Source organism: Bombus pyrosoma, linkage group LG5, assembly GCF_014825855.1.
Source record: "Bombus pyrosoma isolate SC7728 linkage group LG5, ASM1482585v1, whole genome shotgun sequence".
In the NCBI taxonomy this organism is placed as follows: domain Eukaryota; kingdom Metazoa; phylum Arthropoda; class Insecta; order Hymenoptera; family Apidae; genus Bombus; species Bombus pyrosoma.
In genome coordinates this window covers 239719-260719 of record NC_057774.1, presented here as the reverse complement: position 1 = coordinate 260719, position 21001 = coordinate 239719, and the positions used below count along the sequence as shown (strand labels likewise).

Below are 21001 nucleotides of genomic sequence, written 5' to 3'. Positions count from 1 at the left end.
ATATTAAATAAAGAAATATATGGAATTTTATATTCAAAAATATTTTATTTAACATGTTTATAAAAATCAAATTTTTATCATTGTTAATTTCTATTATATCTATATCCTATATATTGTAAGAATTCTATTATTTCAATGTAAGTAAATTTAAAGTAAAAAGTAATATTTATTTTTTTATCATATTTTTAATTGACCATTTAAAAAAATAATAAAAAACATCTATTATAATTCAACTTATACTTTCAATTTTTTTAGAAATTTTGAGTCTCCATCAGTGATACTTGTTCTTTCTGTACAATCTTCAATAATAAAAGCAGCTTTCCCTCTACGTCTTCTTTCTAAAGAAAAGGACAAATAACTTAATAATTATATTATATTATTTCCATTTTTATGAAAATTTGCACTTTTACATCACCTGCTCTTAACAGAAGTCTTTTACACTGATGTAGTATTGAAGCTTTTGCTTGAACTTCATTCAAACCCAATAAACATGCCAAATTTATAAGATCATAAGGATTTCGTATTGTCTTAATATCACTGATACCACTGGATAATATTACATTCTAAATAAACAAGATAGTTAATTAGAAATTTGTTTGTTACTTAGACATGGATTTAAAAAAAAAATCCTTTGTATGTTTGTCAATAAATCTTTCAATATTTAATAACATTATTATCTATAGACTTAGCATTAATATAAATTAATATTTATATTAGTGCTGTTTTATAATATACGACTATGTAGTGTTAAAAAACGGTTATTTTCATTTATATATAAATATTCCTATACCTTACTCTTTCCGTATGTATGAAATAGATGAGAATAATGGATAGTATTTTTTCTGGATTCAACATTTAATAGATCTACATACTGTATTTCAAAATGTATTCCTCTTTCAATTGCTTGATCATATAGTTTTTTATTAAGTTTAAATGATGTAGAATTCGACCTTAATGTAATTATATCTGCATTTAATTGAGTACATGCAAATTGTAAAGCACTTTGTGTTTTTGGAGCAAAAGCATATAGATCGAATTTTTTTAAACTGGAACAGTGATTCACTACATGCGTTTTTGCGAAATCAGAACAAAAGAAAGTAATTCGACTAAAAATTCTTAATCTTCCGTCAAATTCTTTTCTTATACTTCCAATGTCGATTGTTTCAAGAACAATACCCTGTGATGTTTCACTATCATCACCCTTTTTTTTCCTTTTTTTCTCTGTTCCAAGTACACTTTCATCTACATTAGTATTTATTGCTACTGTTTTGAATCCATATTCACATAATTTTGATAAAATAGGATATAAATTTTGTGGTTGGTTTCCTGGTACATTCACACACAAATCGTAAAATCCTGTACTTTCTCTGATATCCATTTTTATGAAATATTAGATTTACACGTAAGTGCTCTTTAATTTTAATTAAATATGCTCTAAATTCATTTATAATGTTTGGTTGAAGCTACTTAGAAATTAACATTTTCTTCTAATTTTTTTCGTCAATATTCCTTTGACAATGCTTCGACTAATCCTAACCTAGAATTTTTATGTATGTAGATACAAAATACATTTACATATGTATTATACTACTAAGCGATTGGTTAATAAAATCATATTATGAAAATCATAATAATTTTGTCACAAATATTGACTATAAAAGGAAATGCTATTTAATATTTTTTGAAGAACTTCATTTATTCACATCAATTTATTATTCACTAAATTACCATATTTATTACAGATTGTAATTATAAATTGTCTTCATTAATAAAGCCATATATGTAGTAATATTATATCTTATAGCTGTTTTTAAATTTATTAAATTTAAATAATTTTAAAAAGATTTAGAAATGTTTAAATAAATCAGAACCGTACAAATATAAATATTTAATACAATATTGTATTATAACTTAAAATATGGTAAATATGAGACATATTTTAATGATTTTAAGAATACTAAATACATCAATATTAAAGATATTTCTGTAGAAATAAAGATTAAATTAAGTGGTTGTTAAAAAAATATATAAATTATAATTAATCGCTGTCTTTAGATTCAGCCTCACTAGAAGGTGGAGTACTTTCAATAGGTTCTTCATCACTACCCTCGGACTCTTCTTTCCTTTTCTTCTTCAACTTTTTGTCATTATCCTCCTACAAAAAAAAAAATCATATGCAATAGAATATATCTTAAAAAAATGTTTTTAATAGAACACAACTAATATAATGAAATTACCGCACTCCGTTTATCTCCGCTTTTCTTTTCTTTACCTCCGTTGCTGTCTTCATCCGAAGCCTTCTTTTCTGATTTCTATAGAAATATTTAATTAAAATAATATTTCTACTATCATAATATAATACTAATAAAATACCTAATAAATTATATTTTTAATTTTTGACGTACCTTATTATCCTCATCGCTACTGCTTTCATCATCACTAATATATTCTTTACTTTTGAAACTGGTTCCAGTCATAAGCTTACTGGGAGATTCTTTTTTACTCTCTTTCTTCTTCTTCTCTCCCTTTTCTTTCTTTTCTGATATCTTTTCCTTATCGCCACCTCCACCACTAGCTTCATATTCTTTCATTGATGCAGTGTACTCTTTCTTTGCCTTTGCTGCTTTTTGTTCCCATTCCTATTATAATTAGTATATATTAAATAATTATGGAATTGCATGTAAGAAATTAAAACAATTTTGGTCTTACAGATTTATCTTTTAGTTCCCTCCACATTTCACCTCCTTTCTTTGCAATTTCTGTAACAGCAATTCCAGGATTTTCTGCTTTAATTCTTTCTCGAGCACTGTTTAACCATATCATAAATGCAGTTGGCGGTCTCTTAGGTTTATTTGCATCTTTTTCTTTCTTCTGTTTTCTAGGTTTTCTTGGCTTCTCTGACTAAATAAGGCAATACATACATTGATAAACCATTCTTAGTAAATTATCTAATTGGTACGATTGCAAATTCATTTTTATAAATTTTGGAAACACTGTAAAAAAAATACAAGTAAAATGTTTACCACAGTTTTAGCTGACTTTGGTTTCTTTTCTTTTTTTTCTTTCTTCTCTTTCTTTTGACTTTTTCCTGAAGCATCTGATTCATTTTCACTTTCTGAACTATTTGGATTACTGTCATATTCTTCTGCCACATCACTTTCATCCTAAAACAATATATATACAAGGTATATAAATTTGTATGTCAAAAATTTTAATAAAATCATACCTGATTCGGATTGAAATCTTCATCGGTAGACTCTTCCTCAGAATCCTGATTTTCCTCTGCATCTCTTTCCTGTGCTTCAGCTTTAACTCTTGCCAAATACGCATCTGGCTCATCTTCTTGGTCGCTATCTCCAAAGTCATTGTCATAATTCAATTTATCCTATTGCAAAAACAAAGAATTTCTTAATATAATTAATTAAAGAATTACAATTATGATAATAATTCATACTTACACTCTTGCCTCTATTTTTAACCCGTAATTTTTTGGAAGTAATAAAGTCAAAAAGTTTTCCATACTCTTCCTTTTCTATACTACTGAATGTATGAACAACACCGCTAGTCAATTCAATTTCAAAATCAAATGATCTTGTAGAACCACCACCACGGGCGAAATTTACTGACGCAATTTCTTCAAAACGTATATGGATTGGTGGTTTATGAACGTAAATAAAACCTCTTTCTAAAGGATATAAATAACCTGCAGCTGCTTTAAATGAACAACTGATTGCAAGTGTTCCAGAATGACTGAAAATTAAAAACATATAATATATTAAAGTATTTCGGCTACGCAGTTTACAAAAAACTTACCTAATGAAATTTCCAGGTCCAGTAAGTTTTCTATTAATAATAACTTTCATTACTTTTCCTAAAACTTCATAAGTTGGTCCAGATAATTCTTTTGATAATTTATCTTCATATTTTTCTTTTAATTCTTTTCTACAATAATATAATATAATATAATATAAATATATGAATAGTAAATATATTCATATTTTTACCATAGTGCTTGAGTAAAATACAGATACATACTCAGAAAAAGGTAATTCAATTGAAGTTTCTTCTTCTTGATTGAATAATAATACTAAATAATGATAACGGGTTTGACCCTGTTTAATTGGTGGATCTAAACTGACCTAAGTGAAAGATATTAACGATAATAATAAAACAAATAATTAATAAGAAAAAATAAAAATAATTTTCAAGATGCTTACCACAAAATACATTTGCCTGTTGTCCTTATGTGGTAAAAGAAATAGCCTTAAAACAGTTGACATTGGAATCTTGTAATCAAAAGTTTTACCATGTAATTGGAAAAATGATTGGAATATCTTTATATCATAACGACCACTGGAAGAGGGAGTTATATTAATATATGAATCTTTCAAATTATATTTCTTAAATATATATATATACCGTGGTGTAAGACATTGAATCTCCCGAAATATTGCAATAGCATCTCCACTGACACTGATGACAGATGCTTTTTCCATAACTTGCTGATGAAATGCTTCTACTGGATCTTGATCTGCGCTGTCACTAATAGGGATATGAAATCTCATTTCCATTAAACTCACAGGAGCATCATCATTCTGAAAAATGTATAAAATTTTAATATTAAGGAACATTATTAATGTTAAACACGTTATATTATCGATAATTTACCTGATGAAATTCCAATGTGACTTCATTCTTACCAGTGTTACATTGAGACACATCGTACAATGGAATTTCAAAAGCAGTATGATGACCAACATCAAAACTTAATACAGAACCATTAAACCTAGCTGTACCCCAATTCCAACCTTTTAGGCTAAGTTCCTTTTCTAGCATATCTTTTTTATAGTTTTGTAGGAAGAATTTTGCAATCTTTTCTTGATCCTAAAAATAAATATTGTTTTATTACAAAACGTAAAATTAAAAAAAGATTTATTCTTAACTAAAAATTGTTACTTACACCTTCCTTGAATCCACGAAACCTATGTAGAGTTCCATTTTTGAGAAATATTCGAAGACCCCAGGTACCAATGAATTTCTGATAATTTACCATTTCCATATCCGATGCTGAAATTTGTTCTACTTTGCCTGTCTTTTGATTTTTAAAAATCAAATGTTGGTCTGTAAGCTTCAATCGTCCAGGAGTCTGTACATGAGAAAGTCATATATAAAGTACAATTATACAGAAATTTTTTTATCTCATTACCATTGTAATATAAATAGTACCATCGAAAGTAACTGATGAATTATTACAAACATTTTTATTAATAATTTCAATATTTATAAGATAGAATACAACTTGTTTGCAATTATATTATAAAATATAATAAAAACGTGGATTCCATCTAGACAAGTTACATATTAATCTAACTTTAAACATTAACAAAGAAATGATATAACGCAACTACAAAATAAAAGCAAAAGGGAGAATGAAATGTATTGTTACTCGTTACAAACTTTAAGTAATATATTACTTACCATAGCTCCTTTAACTTCTGCAATCACATCAGTATATTCTAAAAAATCCATTTTTGAAAACACCTAAAATTAATATACAAATTATTATTTGTTTATTATGATTCTTCTTCGTATCTACAAATTAAATGCATAACAAAAAAAATCAAACACTTTTTATAAATTACTTTACTTTACAATTCAAAACGAGAAACTGACGCAAGGTCGAGGTAGAAAACAAATTTCTCACGTACGGCGTACAACGCGCCAAGTTCTTGCTCTCAAAATATTTTCTGTAAACATGATTGGTTAATACAGATTAAGACCATAAGTACAATTTATAGTAAAATTTATATACTATGTATAAAAGAGTATTTATTTTTGCTGTCCATTTAGCTCTGAATATAACGCTAAAATTTATATATAATCTTAAATTTTAGATACATAATAGTAAAAAATTTTAAAAATTTATTAAAACTAAAATTATTACCCTAGAATTTGCAAAATGTTGATTGGTTAAATTAACCATAGAGCGTAGGTACGTATAGATAAGTAAACATGTTCAAAATTTTCCATATTATTAGTTGAAACGTTTATTCTATGCGTATATAGATGTGGCAAAAGTGCAATTCATACCGTTGTATCTTCTTATTATTTGTAATATATTTTAATAAAACAGAAGAAATATTTTATGTAAAAGGATTCATTAGTAAAAAGCTTAAGTTTAAATATTATATTATTTAATCATTTTAATAATTTTATACTTTATAAATAAGGAAATTAGTTTGGAATAGAAAGTAACAAATTTTATAATTTACACGGGATTAGATCATTATTTATACAACATTTTTATATTTTTGTACTATGTAAGTACACAATAGCAAATAATTTTGTAAAAACACTGAAAAGATGTTATAAAAACAATGTGTTATAAGTTGTATAAAATATACTAGTTAAGATTATATGTATGTTTGTGTATATTTCTTAATTCAAAATTTCACATTAGTTTTTTTAAATATCAATCTTTTCCAGATAATAATGGCACAAACAGAATTTCCACCATTAAAAAATGATTTAATTTTAAAAGCTATAAAAGGAGAATCCACAGAACGTGTTCCAATATGGATAATGCGTCAAGCAGGAAGATATCTTCCAGAGTTTCAAGAAATCAGATCAAAACATGACTTCTTCTCTGTTTGTGAAACACCAGCTTTAGCTTGTGAAGTTACTTTACAGCCTATAAAACGGTTTGACTTAGATGCTAGCATTATCTTTTCTGACATATTAGTTCTACCACAAGCAATGGGTTTAACTGTTGAAATGGTTCCTGGAACGGTTTGTTTTTTTCTATTATTAATTTTTATATTAAAGTTTCTTATAATCTTACATAAAAAAAATCTTTAGAAAGAAAATATAAATATAATAATAATTTGTGATAAAAAAACAGGGACCAATTTTACCCAAACCTTTGAAGGATCCAACAGATTTAGTTAGATTAGTTCATCCGAATGTAGAAAAGGATTTAAAATATGTAGGAGACGCCATAACTTTAACAAGACATAAATTAGAGGGAAAAGTACCATTAATTGGCTTTACTGGTGCACCAGTGAGTAAATCGATTCCTACATATTATAAAGAAAAATGCTTTCAGTATTTATATTTGTAAATTATTAGTGGACATTAATGAGCTACATGATCCAAGGTGGAGGTAGTTCAACAATGACAAAGGCACGACAATGGTTATATAAGTATTCAGAAGACTCTCACAAACTCTTACAACTTATTACGAATGTCATCATTGATTACCTTGTAATGCAAGTAAAAGCTGGAGCACAGGTATAGACTTGTCCTTTTTTTGTTGAAAAAATATTACAATGTTATAAAAAATATAAAAATAAAATAAAATAATTTCAATGTTAATTAATGAAGTGTAATGTAATTTTTCTATTACAGTTATTGCAAGTATTTGAAAGTCATAGTGATTTCCTTAACGATGAATTATTTGAAAAGTATTCGTTTAAATATTTGAAAGAAATTAGCGACAAAGTAAGACAGCGATTGAAGAAAGAAAATATTCCTGAAGTGCCAATGGTAAGTAAAATAAATATTACGATATATTTATGGTGATTTATTTTAATTTAAGTTCCTAAAGAATGACAAATTTTAGATTGCTTTTCCTAAAGGTGCAACTATGAATTCCTTAGAAGTGTTGGCAAAGTCTAAAACTTATGAAGTATTGGGTTTAGATTGGAATGTTAATCCTATAGAAGCAAGAAAAAGATTTGGTTCTGAAATTACTTTGCAAGGAAATTTAGATCCATGTGCATTATATGCTTCTGAGGTTTATATAATTTTATACAAAAAATTATATTTAGAATACTTAATACACAGCCATTTTTTTAGTCCTTATTTATATTTCTACTAATCAAGGTATCTCTTTTTCTATAGCAAGAAATAGCTGATCGTGCTCGAGACATGGCAATAAAATTCGGCAAAACTCGATATATAGCGAATTTGGGACATGGTATTCTACCAGATATACCAATAACGTCAGTTGCAGCTTTTATCAAAGGGATTCATTCAGTGTAATTTGTTTGTTGCAGTGCAAACTTTATAATAAATTTTATTCTATTTTTATCAAATTTCGCACAAATTTAATTGATGTCAGAGATATTAATATAATACATTACATTTAAATATCTTTTTATTAATGTATCGAGAGGATCAACATTGTGTTTTTAAGTGGTACTACATACTTTTTAATTTAATAATCAGTGCAACATATTATTTCAAAGTGTATATTCTAGCTTAAATATATAAATTTATCGCGTTTATAAAAAAAATCTATCAGTCCCTTTAAGCTTTGAAAATTTAATACTCTTAAAAAACCTTCATTTTAAATCATCCAAAGTATGCAATAGATTCTACCATCTGGCGATTGCCACGACCGTGGTTAGTGTGCGCTAGAACAGAAGTCGCGCAATTAACGCTTGTTTCCTCGGCCGTCTCGGTTTTGTGGCGTTTTCGTCGTCCGTAAGGTGGCGTCGCCCGTGGCCTATGAGCCAAGCTGGTCGATGGGCCGCCACAAATTTCCAACTGGCACGATATTTCTCATCTAACTCTACCCCCACAAACACTCCCAGCCGGAATCCGTGGATCTATCCGAGTGGCCCCCTGTCGCCGATTAGCGGTTCGCGCAAGCGCAGCCAACTCTTCTGGTTAGAGTGTCCATTTTGATCACATGTGAGTATCTCCAGTCTGTTCTCCTTTTTTCACGCTGAGTCTAGCTGGTCGGCTTGTGATCACTTGAACAAGTTTGCAAAACGTGCTATTGAAAAATCCCAAGAATAAAGAACGCCAGTATCCGAGGCTAGTACGTATCCGTCATTTCTTGAACGTTTTCCGAGAATCGGCAATTTCGGCAACGAACCGCACGCAATCCTTTTCGCGCCATCTTCTTAAGGAAAACGGTCAAAAAACCGTAGTAAACTCGTCCTCGAAGGTAATTTGACTTTCGCGAGGCTTTCCACTTCATTTTTCATAGAGAGGTTTCAATAACTGGAGAACTGTCAGCCGGGTTGGAATCTTTGGTTAGATTGTGCTTGCACAACGTGTTCATTTTTCGTTCTGTTCAGTATCACGGTAGCTTTTCGATACTTTTTACGTTTCACGTTTATTCTGCAAACATTTTCAAGCATTGAATATCGTACTTAATGTTACTATTATTTCTCATTTTTTTGTTATTATTTGTAATATCTCGAAAACACTCTGCTTTTTTACAATTTTAAATATTTCGTTCCATACAATGAAACATGTTCCTTACTGTTTTAAACAATTTTTGTGTAATAATTTTTGTGAATCTCTTGTTTATAATTTGAAATGCAGCCAAATTGTATGTTAAAGGTGTCAATATTTTTTAATATTGAAGGAGTAAAGTTGTAACACACATTTGAAGTATCATATTTCAAAACATATTGTGAAAGATGGTATAGTTTTGTTTTTTATATTCATGTTGCATTTTTGTATAATAATTTTGATGTACTTCTAATGTTTTACAAAATATAATAGATTACTACATCATATAGCATTATATTTTGTAGCAGCTTTCCTATTCGACTTATGTTTGTATTGTATGTTTCATTTGTATTTGAAATAACAACTTAAATGATTTTTATTAACTTTTCACTAGGAATTTCATTTTTAGAGATAAGTTACATACCATATGGTGATTTTGTAGGAATTATAATAGTCATAAAGCTCTAACGATACGATGCCTTTAAATATAGTTATAAAATTCAATAATATTAATAATATTATTAGAATGTTTTATTTGCTAAAGTTTTTTTTAAAAAAAAAGCAGTTTAGAAAGTGTTCTAATTTCTTAGTTTTCTTATAAATTTTAATGTCATATCTTAGCATTACATTGTAACTTATAAAACAGTTCTATACCTTCCATAAAAAATTTATTAGGTTATTGATTTCTCTTACAAACATAATATTGAACTTTACCATTTTTATTAAAAAACAATATTAGATTCTTATAATTTATTTTTCTAATGTATATGTTATGTGTAAAAATATTTTATATCTCATATACAAGAATTCAATGTTAATTATATATGATATATTGAATATTTGAGACATAAAATATGTAAAAATATGTAATTCTTAATCTGTTTTAATTTATTTCAGAATAACAGAAACTAAGGATGGCAGACATAGAGGATACTCACTTTGAGACTGGAGACTCTGGTGCTTCTGTAACATACCCGATGCAGTGTTCAGCTCTGCGTAAAAACGGGTTTGTCATGCTGAAATCTCGGCCGTGCAAAATTGTAGAAATGTCAACTTCTAAAACAGGAAAACATGGCCATGCCAAAGTACATCTTGTAGGCATTGACATTTTTACTTCAAAAAAATATGAGGACATTTGTCCATCTACGCACAATATGGATGTGCCATTTGTTAAGCGGGAAGATTATCAGGTAAATTATTTAAGAGTAATTTTATAAAATTACTCTACATTATAATAATATTTCTCATGCATATTGTTTATATTAAATTATTATTTCTGTAGTATTTATTTGTTAAAATAGTTATTTATTGACAAATTCTATAAAATAATATAGGAAATATTGTATAATAATAATAATATTGTGATAATAAGGTTAATAACATTATAATAACACAAAAATTTTCTAATTATGAAAGAAATTATAAATATAAAATACTAATCATTATTTGTAATTAAATTGTGCAGTACCAATTTCCTTTGCCAAGTTTTTCTTATGTAAATAAGACATATGTTCTTATTTAGATCACAAGTGCCAAACAAAGAGAAATGTAACTAGAAGTCCATTCTAACCTGGAGGGGAAGGATTATGGAAAAAGATAAATAAATCATTTGTCTTTATGTTACAGCTAGCAGACATATCTGACGATGGCTACTTATGCCTGATGGCTGATAATGGTGAACTCCGTGAAGATTTAAAAATTCCTGATGGTGAACTGGGTACTCAGTTACGTGCTGATCATGAGGCTGGGAAAGAGCTTCTTGTGAGTATTGTTCTATTACAGAAAAGATTAATAAAGATTAATTATAAAATATTTTATTTAAATATTAATAAAGTTTATGCTTATTCTTTATTATAGCATCTATATTTTGCAATTTGCACAAATTTCTGTACAAGTTTCTTGTTTGCTTGACTAATGTGCAAAATTATCTTGTATTATAAACAATATTCTGTCTCTACTTATTTTCTTTGCAATATATTTGTATTAACAAAAAGATGCAGAAAAATAATATTTTATTTTTTCAGTGCACTGTACTGAAGGCATGTGGTGAAGAAGTCGTGATCGCCATTAAAACTAACACTGCCATCGATAAATAATTGTGTTCAGTCCAGACTCCACCATTACATTACAGAAATAAACAAAACACACACAGTTAATATATTATTAAGAGAAACCTAAGATACAATACAAGATGATCAATGGTTAACATAAGAACTACTACCAACAACAAATAGAGAGGAAAAGAGAGTGGGGGCATTTGGGAAAAGAATAAAACGAAGGGGAAAGAAATAACGTGGGAAAGGAAAGAAGCAAACATGTAATTTAAAAACTGAAAGGAAGAGAAAAACAATGTGCGTGAGCGTGTAAGTGTGAGGGAGGAGAGGATTACAAATAATGAAATAATTGCAAAAACAAAAAAAAATAAAAAAACAAATAAAAAGAGAATAAACCAAGAAACAGTATCAGCTTAGACTTTGGGAAAAATTAATGTTTTGGTGGCTTAAACTGTTGAGATTAAAAGGCAGTTTTGATATTGGGAAATTTTGAAAGAGGACTATTTTGCCTTGATTTGTGATTTCTAAAATTTGCACATGATTAGAATTTTATCTGTATTGGAATTTCAATTACATTTCTCAGCGGTAACATATAATTTTATCCGAACTTACGATTTTATTGAAACTCCAATATTTCTAAAGTTCTAATCATCTAAAAATCTTGTTTCCTTACATTAACCCCTTTTCTCTGTATGCTTTAATTGAAGTTTCAATTCCTTTACAAGTTTGATTTTAAAAATTTTCTGTTATACTCAAACTGCAATTCTATAGGAATATATAGAATTCCAATTACATTAGCATTTTAATTCCTCTATAATACATCCTATATTTGCTTGGAATTGTCTTTTTCTCTCTCCTTCATTCAAGTTCATTACATCTTTTTTATTAAAATTATATGTTTTATAGCATCCAGCTTAATTTAAAATTAATATCTTGTTTTAGTTTCGAACTTTTTTTATATAAATATGATCCTGTCTAATTTTTGTTAGTATTCTATGCTACTGAAGCATTGTTAACAAAAATTGGTGTTTTACTAGAAATGCTTAATATCTGTTGTTTGTCTAAGAAGCTTACCTGACAGTAACTTATTCTTGAAAGTTTTTAATTTTATACTTCTTGTTTGATTAAAATTTGTATTCCAAATTTCTTTAGATTTTAAAAAAATATATTTCTAGTTTCGAATTTATAAAAATCGCTACAATATATTTTTCAAACTCGTACAAAGGGCTGAAACTTATATTTCTTGCTTGAAATTTAAACCATAACTTTGCATTTTTAATTACAGAAATATATTAAAAATAGTAAAACTTAATTTTTTGCATAGATCTGATGGATCTTTATTAATTTCCTGTAAAAGCTGTAGTTTTTATTTAGAACTCGTATTGTAGGAGGACCGTTTTTATATTTAACAATTTTCAGAACTTTGATATTCTGAGATTAGAATCGAAACTTCAAACTCGGCGAATATTGAACTCTTAAACTCTAACACGAAATTTTGGAATTCAATTTGAACTTCAGACTCCGTACATGTAATTTCAAAGACAACTTCAAACTTGAATTCTGAAATTTTAAGTTTATCACTCAATTTTGATTTCTGACTTGAAGTTTGAGTTAAAATGTAACTGCCTAAGTTACATTAGAAGCTCGGTTTCAAATCAGACCATACCATCTATGAAAACATAAAAAACTATAAAAAAAATATAAAAGGTGAATGATAAGAAACAACTAAGCTACTGTAATCTAAGCAGACTAATTTAAGATTAAGACTACCTAGATAAATGAATTTAATCGATAAAAAGAAACTGAAGAAAAAGAAGAAAAAACGAATCAATCGGCCTCACGGTCGTATTTCAACCACGAGAGACGGAAATCATTTTTTTCTGCTTCTCGATATTCGGTTTAATTAATTATACACCACTGCTGGTCGTTCCATTAAATTTTAACAATTTGTACTAAAAATAATTTTCAGGCACCAAGCAAATTAAAATCAATCATTTACTCTATAAGCACGGATGTGAAATGATATTTCGAGAATATTGTTTTTGAAAATATTTTTAGTATAAAGAAATTTCAATTATACTTAATTAAAATTACCAATTATATAGTTTGTCAATAGTTACTAGTATTTATGTAGCAATAAATAGAATCTAAACAATTAATAAAACTCATTTCAAGTGGTATAATTATTGATATGTCAAATGGAATTACTTCAGTTATAAAATATATTCTTGAAATATTATTCTTTAATTCTATTGCACACGCATTAAATTAATGTGCAAAGTATTAAATCATAATACAGTAAAACTTTACACACACAGACGGTATATAGATATTTTCAAAAAATAACATAACCAGCATTGGCGTATATAGGTAAACAACGTATACACACGAATACACATATACAAGTACACACAGTGGTAAAGTATATGAAAATATACAAGTATATACGAAAGTACACTATTATGAAATTCGAAACAAAAAACACAGACGTAAAGTATATAAGTAAATGGATACCAACGAGCATTTGTTTATACGGCGGAAATCAATGGAAGATAAATGGATAAATAAATGATAAAAAAGCCGTCGGTGCTATTGTGTCAACCTTCGATGATATTTTGTTGTTCTTATAATAGCACGTTACTGAAACTTCGAGTCTTGATGATTTTGCTATTTTTTTATTTTATTAATTGACATGATATTACACACAATTTAAGTTAATTAAAACTATCGAAAACAACTAAATTGAAATTCTTGTCATTTTGTCCTTTTCAATTTCATTCATATTATCTAAAATTTTTTACTTATCATAAGTCTACTGATATATTCAAAATATCAATGCAGGAACTAACAAGTGATTATAAAAAATTAAACTCAATTATATTAAATAAACAGTTTCTTTTAATTACAAAAAGTATTCCATAAAATTTGCATAATATTTTTCGTCAAATTTAATTAATATCTGTTGAAATCAATTAAAGACTTAATTATGCTATTGGAAACCATAAATCAACTTGAAAATATTTTTTTCAAATTTAAGTTTAATGCAATTTGAAACTTATTTACTAATATTGAGTACTTAGGCAGGAAATTAGTGAACAACTTGTTAGAAGTTTATTCGCAAATATTCTCTTTAATATTCCTACATTTTCAAACATTAATACTCTTATATCTCGTATTATTAATAATTATTAGTGATTAAGAAAACATTACGAGTGCCATTATATATGTATATATACGTATACATACAAAATACATTTACATATATATACGTATAAATGTATATTTGACTCGGATTTACACGAGCGCAAGATACACACAACATACACGCATAAACATGAAAAACATGTCAAAGATATGTAACACAATAACGAAAATGTATCTTGTATGTACTATAACTGCATTTTTTTTAAATTTATTCATTGTAAAAATGAGATACGTCTATACAAGTATAAAAGATGTTTTATAACTTATGCCTACATACATTAGACATCGTTCGCTAACCAGACGGTGAATAATTTTATTTAAAAAATGTGTAAAATGACATTATTATGAAAGTTCCGTACGTTTGCATAGATCAAATTCTGGTGGATATAACGAGAAATATAGCAATTTATAAAATTAATAAACAATACATAAGACTATGAAAATGTAGAGGAACATCATAACAATGCTTTATAAATTAATGCTTAATACAAATATATCTCAATGAGTAGTAAACAATACAAGAAAGATTGCACAAAGTGGTAAAATCTAAGTATATAAATTTGTTGTATTTAAAAACGAAAAGCTTTAAACATAAATATGTACTCTATAAGCATTATCGTAAATCAATTACTTCGAGGCTTAAATACAACATTAACTTAGGGTGTTACATACCTTTAAACATATTCTCTGTCTCTCTCTCTCTCTCTGTATATATATATATATATATATATATATATATATATATATATATATATATATATATATATATATATATATATATGTAAACCCGGACACTCTTGTAATGTCTCTTAATATCTTATTCAAAATCTCGACATAATTAATAATTGATATTCAATTATTTATTCTTTAATACTTCAGGAAAAATTCATCTTTACCGTTGCACCCTGCATATCACAGGAAACTGTCCAAAATTCACGTCACAGTAACTGTAACAATTCGAATCTTAATTTCATCATTTACGATTTCTCTTTTATTTCTTTCTTTTTTATTGACACTCTTCAAAATCGAAGGAAAGTTGATCTTCCTCGGAAGATCAATTATTGGCATTTCTCCTTTGCAACGCGGCTGCAAGATCCTGTCTGAGGGCAGCTTGTTGTCGTTGATCAGCTAAAGATTGAACAGACCTTAAACCATTTACAATATCTTTTGTTTTTCCAAAATAAATTTCATTTAAGGTATTTCGAATTTTATTTTCCATATCTTCAACCATGCGACCAATATTAGCAATATGTGGAGAACTCTCACTTATTTGGGCATCTTGTTCAACCTAAGAAGAATGTGTTAGGAAATTACTTCACATAATTGCGATATACTCGTTAAATGTCGTATAGAAAATAATTAATACATATAAAGATCTCTTCTTCTTTTTAAATTATAATTAGAAATTAATTAGAAACAAACCTGTCTTGTAAGACTTCCACCAAGATTCATTGTTCCAGAGCCATGTTTATTAGTTTGTAACCAAAGCATTGCAGTGGAAGTTAATTTATAATGTGCAATCCTTCCACTGGATTTTTCTTGAACTTCCACTACATGAATTGAATCCCAACAACCTTTAATTTTCTTTGAACCATCACCTGCTTTTTTAATCAATATTACTGCTGCAAAACCATGATCCAAGTCCCACAGATAGACAGAAGATACTCCACCTTCAAAGTAAAGTTCTCTGTATTGATCAAATGCATGATTTGCATCTATCTCTAATTTTCTAAGCCTTTCAGATGGCATTGAACCATCTTCTAGTGGTGGATCATATGTATTACTCCAAGGGGACCTTCAACATAATTTTATAACATAAAATATTATTTTTTTATTCTTAATGTAATATTAGTAAAACTAAATATAGTAACAATATTAGCAACAGAATAGAGCAAAGCACATTTTCACAATTACCTATAGGAATCTCCATCTCTATTATAGTCACAAAGTAAATAATCTTTTCCAGATTCTTTATCTTTTGCAATTTTTAAGGGTTGATCAACAGAGGATAGGAGATCTTCACAAAGAGATGGCACTAGATCTATTAAATCACTCAAATTCTTTTCAATTTGCTGAGGTGGCAGTCTTCTCATCAAATCCAAAGCACAATCCATTTGCTGTTCCGTCTTTAACATTAAAATTAAGTTTGATTTAATTTTTAATATTCTGTAACCCAGTGAATTTGTAAGTCTAATCATATTTTTAATAAATGGCATTTTATACATTTATAATAAAATTGTTAAGTCTAATATAACTATACTATATTTCTAATTTAATGTCATTTTGAATAAATCTAATTTATACAAATTTTATCTTAGTATTTAATATAATTAAATTGTAGTAGTAAGTGTGATGGTAGTAAATATAATTTAGTATAATTAATATAATTCAAATTTAGCATAAACAGGCGGTAAGCCACATGAAATTCAATATAAATAAGCGATAAGATACATATTAACTTTCGCTAATTTCAATAAAAGACAGAAAAGAAATGCTAGGAGATATCAATATTAATTCATTAGTACGAGTTATATCAAGAAGACATTTATATGGGTTAACAAAAAATTATCTACATTACAAAAAATATATAAATAAATGTATATTTTTAATTTTTTTAAAATGACCGAAGAACAAAAATTTTCATGTATGTCACTGGGTGGCGCCATTTTGACGTTTGTTTCATTTTAGGTTAGGTAAAAATTTTTCTTGGAATATCACTATCACAAAAATACATAAACATCTTTTACAACAAACCTTTTAAAAAATTTTATCGTGAATGGGAGATTTTATAAAGTTAGACTTTCCTATATCGAACACTAAAAAGTGTTATTACTGATTTTAGTTGACATTATTAATAAAATAATATAATGTTACAATTATAGATTAAAAATATTAAACTCACCATTTTAAATGATTGAAGAATTTGGCGAAAGTCACTCAGACCATCAATCAATAAAAACTACAAAATCAATGAAAAATTTACTGAAATTGTTTACCCTCTGACCTGCATTCAGTCACCGAAAACGAATATTCAAGGGGCGTGTCAAGACTACCACTGATTGGCCAATAGACAATTCAATGCTATCAACATAATGTGAGTGAAAATTATAGAGCATTTGTTATATAACAATAGGACAAGTAATAAAATGTTTACAATATATTATTAGTGAAATTATTGCTCATTCCTAAGTAATCGCTTGATTAAATTTCAAGTTACAATGCCATACATCTACCACTTTCAGAAATGCAAGTTGAAGAATTAGATAAAATTAATACTAGACAGAATTCTCTAGACGAAATTAACTAAAATTTACTATATGTAGTTTATTTAATCATTAGAAATGATTAGTGTCATATATATTGCTTACTTATTCAATTTCAATAAATATTTACTGCATTTCAGCCACGCTTTTCATGCATTCTGCAAAGTAACAATTTTAAATGAAAAAAATTGTTACTAATTGTCTTTTAATTTAAAAGATTAAAGTTATATATTTCGCTGAAATATATTTTTAGTTTTATAACAGAAAATTATTCCAATAACTGCACTAACTATAGAAGTTAGTGTAAATGTTGTGTTACGATGTAATACAAATTTTGTATTACAGGATTAACTGTCTTGAACTACTGTTTGTCTAATATATATAAATTTAATGAATCGAAAATTCTATTTTTAATAAGATCCCTGATCTTTCTTCTTCAATCTTTTCTCTTAGATTTTTGCAGTGAATGATCATAATTCAGAGATCAAGTTGATTTTAAATTTCGCTCTTAATTTATACATAGATGGCGTTGAGTATAAATTGAAGTTCATATTTATTGCGGCCGTTCATATGTTAGTAGAGAATATGTAATCTAATATTTTAACATATTGAAATGCTGATAAGTATCTGATAAATACTCTAACAGAATTCCGATTTTAATTCCAATAATAATAAGTATTATCAGATAGTATACGTAAACGAGGGTTAGGCGAGCTTTGATATTCCACGGATGCTTCGAATGAAAGCCTCGTGCACAATTGTACATGCGAGGCTATAAGAATCATCTATATTTGTTATAATTCAATTTAAAATGATATCATCAATATATGTATTGGATTTGAGTTAGTTTTTTTAATCCGGCCGCCGCGAGATAGCCAGCAACAGGCAAATTTCTTAGCTCTCTATTGACTTTCCGTTCATAATTGGCGACGTTCGTCAAATTTACGTTTAACATAACTGTGCAGTGGCATAGAAACCTAGAAAATAACATCTTCCAAGATACGTGATCATCCATCGTTCACATGTCTTACTTTCACAGAACATTGACCGGAAATATCGACAATTCTAGGTTATAAACGTACGCATATGTTATTAACATTCGGTTCCACTGATTGTATGTACTACATACTACATCAGAAGCAACACTTCTAGTATTTCTTATGTGCTTTATATTAATTATATTAATGGACAATTTTGGAATAAAATCTAGAAAGCGGAACTATCTTTCGAACATTTTCCTAGTTTTTATTAGAAAGCAAATATAATAAGTTTATGATCCGAAAAGACTATAAATGTTAGATTTTCCAATATGATATGTCTGATATATTCAATGGCTATACATGTCATGACCCAACTCAAACCTAACTCTTATATTTTATTTGTAATATTTCGGTTATTTCGGAATACTATAAAGAAAAGATACGAGTTAGGTATATGTTAGGTCAGTGATGTCTACTGTAGGGATCCCTCTTCACGATCCCTGCTTCCCCTTCCACTCATTGTTTATCGCAATTCGTTCGTCATCAAAGAAACCGCACAACGCAACGCTAAGAACTCTACCATACAAGCTTATATTTTCGTGCGAAAAGTCTCGCAGCCTAACAAATAAAACACGCAACAATTTTGGACTTTGGTGCTGGGTTATCACTGTATCCAAGCGCTGTAGGACCGCCGTCAAACAATACGAATGTATACGTTATTACGGATGCACAATTATAGGCAGAATTCATAATACATGGAAACGGCTTGGCATCCAGTAAAGCATTGGTTTATCGGAGGAAAGTCATGCTACCATGATGAAGAATTTGGCGATATGAATATTTGTGGCGATGATTCTGTCAACATAATAAATTGGACAAAATGTTATCTTTAATTGATGCAATAAAAAAGAATTACATTTTATATAAATTGAATTGAAATATTGAATTATAAAAATAATTGAAATATAAAATTGTGTGAATCTGCAAGATGCTACCTTCTCTCCGATTTCGATGATTTTTTCTATATATATAATCGACGGTCGATCTTGGTTTCCAAGGTATTCGCTAGAAGCTGTCAGTACCACTACAGTGAATTCTACCAATAATTGTGCATTCGTGGCAACGTATGCGCAAACAACTGTTGGCAATTGTTGAAAAAGTAATGATTATTGCATCGTTTACCATGACTCGAGTCAATTGTGGCCAGTTATTTGCATTTATATTTGTTACGCTATTGTGTAAACTTCACTTTCTGTTCACGGCCATTCCACAAATATGAGATGCCTAAATCTTTTGCCTTATATGCCCCGTAAATATATAGCAGAGCAACAAATGCATTTAATTATAGTTAAAAAAAAAATAATTAGGACCCAACTAAATGCTTCTGCTTCTGTGCACGTTCTGTGCACGTATATTTTTCATTATATATAGTCTATGATCAGAGAAAATGCAATCTTTACTTTTCCTTTCATAACATTTCGTTTAGCATATCCTGTCGGACCTGATAATTCTCTACAGATATTACGTGAATTGGTGCTCTTCCGGGTTTGGAACCACCTTCTATCTCTTATGAAACTATCCCATCAGCAGCAGTTTCGATGCGTTGGTCCTCTGTATCACACTCACTTTCGTATCTCGGTATTAGTCTTCTTCCCTTTTGTCTTTTACATTTATTCAAGATATTCTTCTCTTCATTATCCGTGTCTGGGGACTAATTCGTTGGATCTGTCAAATAGGTCATCATCTTTTTCCATTTTATTTTCAATTTCAGAAAGATTCTGTTCATCAATATCCAAACACTTCTCGTTCACGTTATCTACCCTTTTCTAATGACTTCATAGTTTTTCAATGCGTGGACATTTTTAGGATAAATATTCGCCACAGAATAATTCACTAAATATGAAATAGAAAATTTATATCAAAATATTGCGGATTTACTTCTTCTTTCTTCAAATTTGCACTTGTAACTTATAACGCAAAGAAAATGCTTTAGAACTTTTATACTGTGATGCTCTCTCTCTCTCTCTCTCTCTCTCTCCCGCCCTCACACTCTCATCGAATTATAAAATTGTACACTGTGTCATCCAACTCTGCGGCCTGAAAATAATTAAGTAAGAAAATATCATAAATTTTTCGACCGATCAAATTGATCGGTCGCGGTAGGTAGGAGAGGCTACGTATATTTTTTGGAAAAAAAGAAAATGAGAGGAGAAGTAAATACTGAAAAATTTATTGTATACATATTTTACGA

The 21001-nt window shown here is 28.2% G+C and overlaps 5 protein-coding genes across 11 annotated transcripts; 2 read left to right on the top strand and 3 right to left on the bottom strand.

Moving 5' to 3' along the window:
* Positions 1 to 137: 137 nt before the first annotated feature.
* LOC122567988 (ribonuclease P protein subunit p30) lies at positions 138 to 1575 on the bottom strand. Its single transcript, XM_043727219.1, has 3 exons — positions 791 to 1575; positions 416 to 563; positions 138 to 338 (listed from the first exon to the last, which is right to left on the bottom strand). Exons 1-3 carry the CDS (start codon positions 1376 to 1378, stop codon positions 235 to 237), a joined length of 840 nt encoding a protein of 279 aa, XP_043583154.1. The 5' UTR covers positions 1379 to 1575; the 3' UTR covers positions 138 to 234.
* Positions 1576 to 1919: 344 nt separating this feature from the next.
* On the bottom strand, positions 1920 to 5740 carry LOC122567686 (FACT complex subunit Ssrp1). Of its 3 annotated transcripts, none has more exons than XM_043726521.1 (15): positions 5648 to 5740; positions 5479 to 5541; positions 4961 to 5146; positions 4669 to 4884; positions 4420 to 4595; positions 4218 to 4353; positions 4036 to 4139; positions 3814 to 3942; positions 3459 to 3750; positions 3227 to 3385; positions 3024 to 3164; positions 2710 to 2901; positions 2406 to 2639; positions 2238 to 2312; positions 1920 to 2155 (listed from the first exon to the last, which is right to left on the bottom strand). In XM_043726521.1, exons 2-15 carry the CDS (start codon positions 5527 to 5529, stop codon positions 2039 to 2041), a joined length of 2208 nt encoding a protein of 735 aa, XP_043582456.1. In that variant the 5' UTR covers positions 5530 to 5541; positions 5648 to 5740; the 3' UTR covers positions 1920 to 2038. The 3 variants fall into 3 exon arrangements, with proteins under 3 accessions (XP_043582456.1, XP_043582457.1, XP_043582459.1); XM_043726522.1 differs by having other exon boundaries at positions 5643 to 5713; XM_043726524.1 differs by having other exon boundaries at positions 5653 to 5677.
* Positions 5741 to 5883: 143 nt separating this feature from the next.
* LOC122567687 (uroporphyrinogen decarboxylase) lies at positions 5884 to 8096 on the top strand. Of its 2 annotated transcripts, none has more exons than XM_043726526.1 (7): positions 5884 to 5992; positions 6487 to 6789; positions 6902 to 7060; positions 7129 to 7290; positions 7408 to 7545; positions 7622 to 7795; positions 7903 to 8096. In XM_043726526.1, the coding sequence occupies exons 2-7, from the start codon at positions 6493 to 6495 to the stop codon at positions 8041 to 8043; spliced, it is 1071 nt and encodes a 356-aa protein (XP_043582461.1). In that variant the 5' UTR covers positions 5884 to 5992; positions 6487 to 6492; the 3' UTR covers positions 8044 to 8096. The 2 variants fall into 2 exon arrangements, with proteins under 2 accessions (XP_043582461.1, XP_043582460.1); XM_043726525.1 differs by lacking the exon at positions 5884 to 5992 and adding an exon at positions 6050 to 6320.
* A 470-nt stretch (positions 8097 to 8566) lies between these two features.
* On the top strand, positions 8567 to 14045 carry LOC122567688 (eukaryotic translation initiation factor 5A). 3 transcript variants are annotated; one of them, XM_043726529.1, is made up of 4 exons: positions 8567 to 8697; positions 10147 to 10439; positions 10876 to 11010; positions 11274 to 14045. In XM_043726529.1, exons 2-4 carry the CDS (start codon positions 10164 to 10166, stop codon positions 11343 to 11345), a joined length of 483 nt encoding a protein of 160 aa, XP_043582464.1. In that variant the 5' UTR covers positions 8567 to 8697; positions 10147 to 10163; the 3' UTR covers positions 11346 to 14045. The 3 variants fall into 3 exon arrangements, with proteins under 3 accessions (XP_043582464.1, XP_043582462.1, XP_043582463.1); XM_043726527.1 differs by having other exon boundaries at positions 8690 to 8827; XM_043726528.1 differs by lacking the exon at positions 8567 to 8697 and adding an exon at positions 8704 to 8956.
* Positions 14046 to 15475: 1430 nt separating this feature from the next.
* Positions 15476 to 17580, bottom strand: LOC122567685 (F-actin-capping protein subunit beta). 2 transcript variants are annotated; one of them, XM_043726520.1, is made up of 4 exons: positions 17410 to 17580; positions 16422 to 16633; positions 15930 to 16302; positions 15476 to 15795 (listed from the first exon to the last, which is right to left on the bottom strand). In XM_043726520.1, the coding sequence occupies exons 1-4, from the start codon at positions 17410 to 17412 to the stop codon at positions 15562 to 15564; spliced, it is 822 nt and encodes a 273-aa protein (XP_043582455.1). In that variant the 5' UTR covers positions 17413 to 17580; the 3' UTR covers positions 15476 to 15561. The 2 variants fall into 2 exon arrangements, with proteins under 2 accessions (XP_043582455.1, XP_043582454.1); XM_043726519.1 differs by lacking the exon at positions 17410 to 17580 and having other exon boundaries at positions 16422 to 16738.
* Positions 17581 to 21001: the final 3421 nt, after the last annotated feature.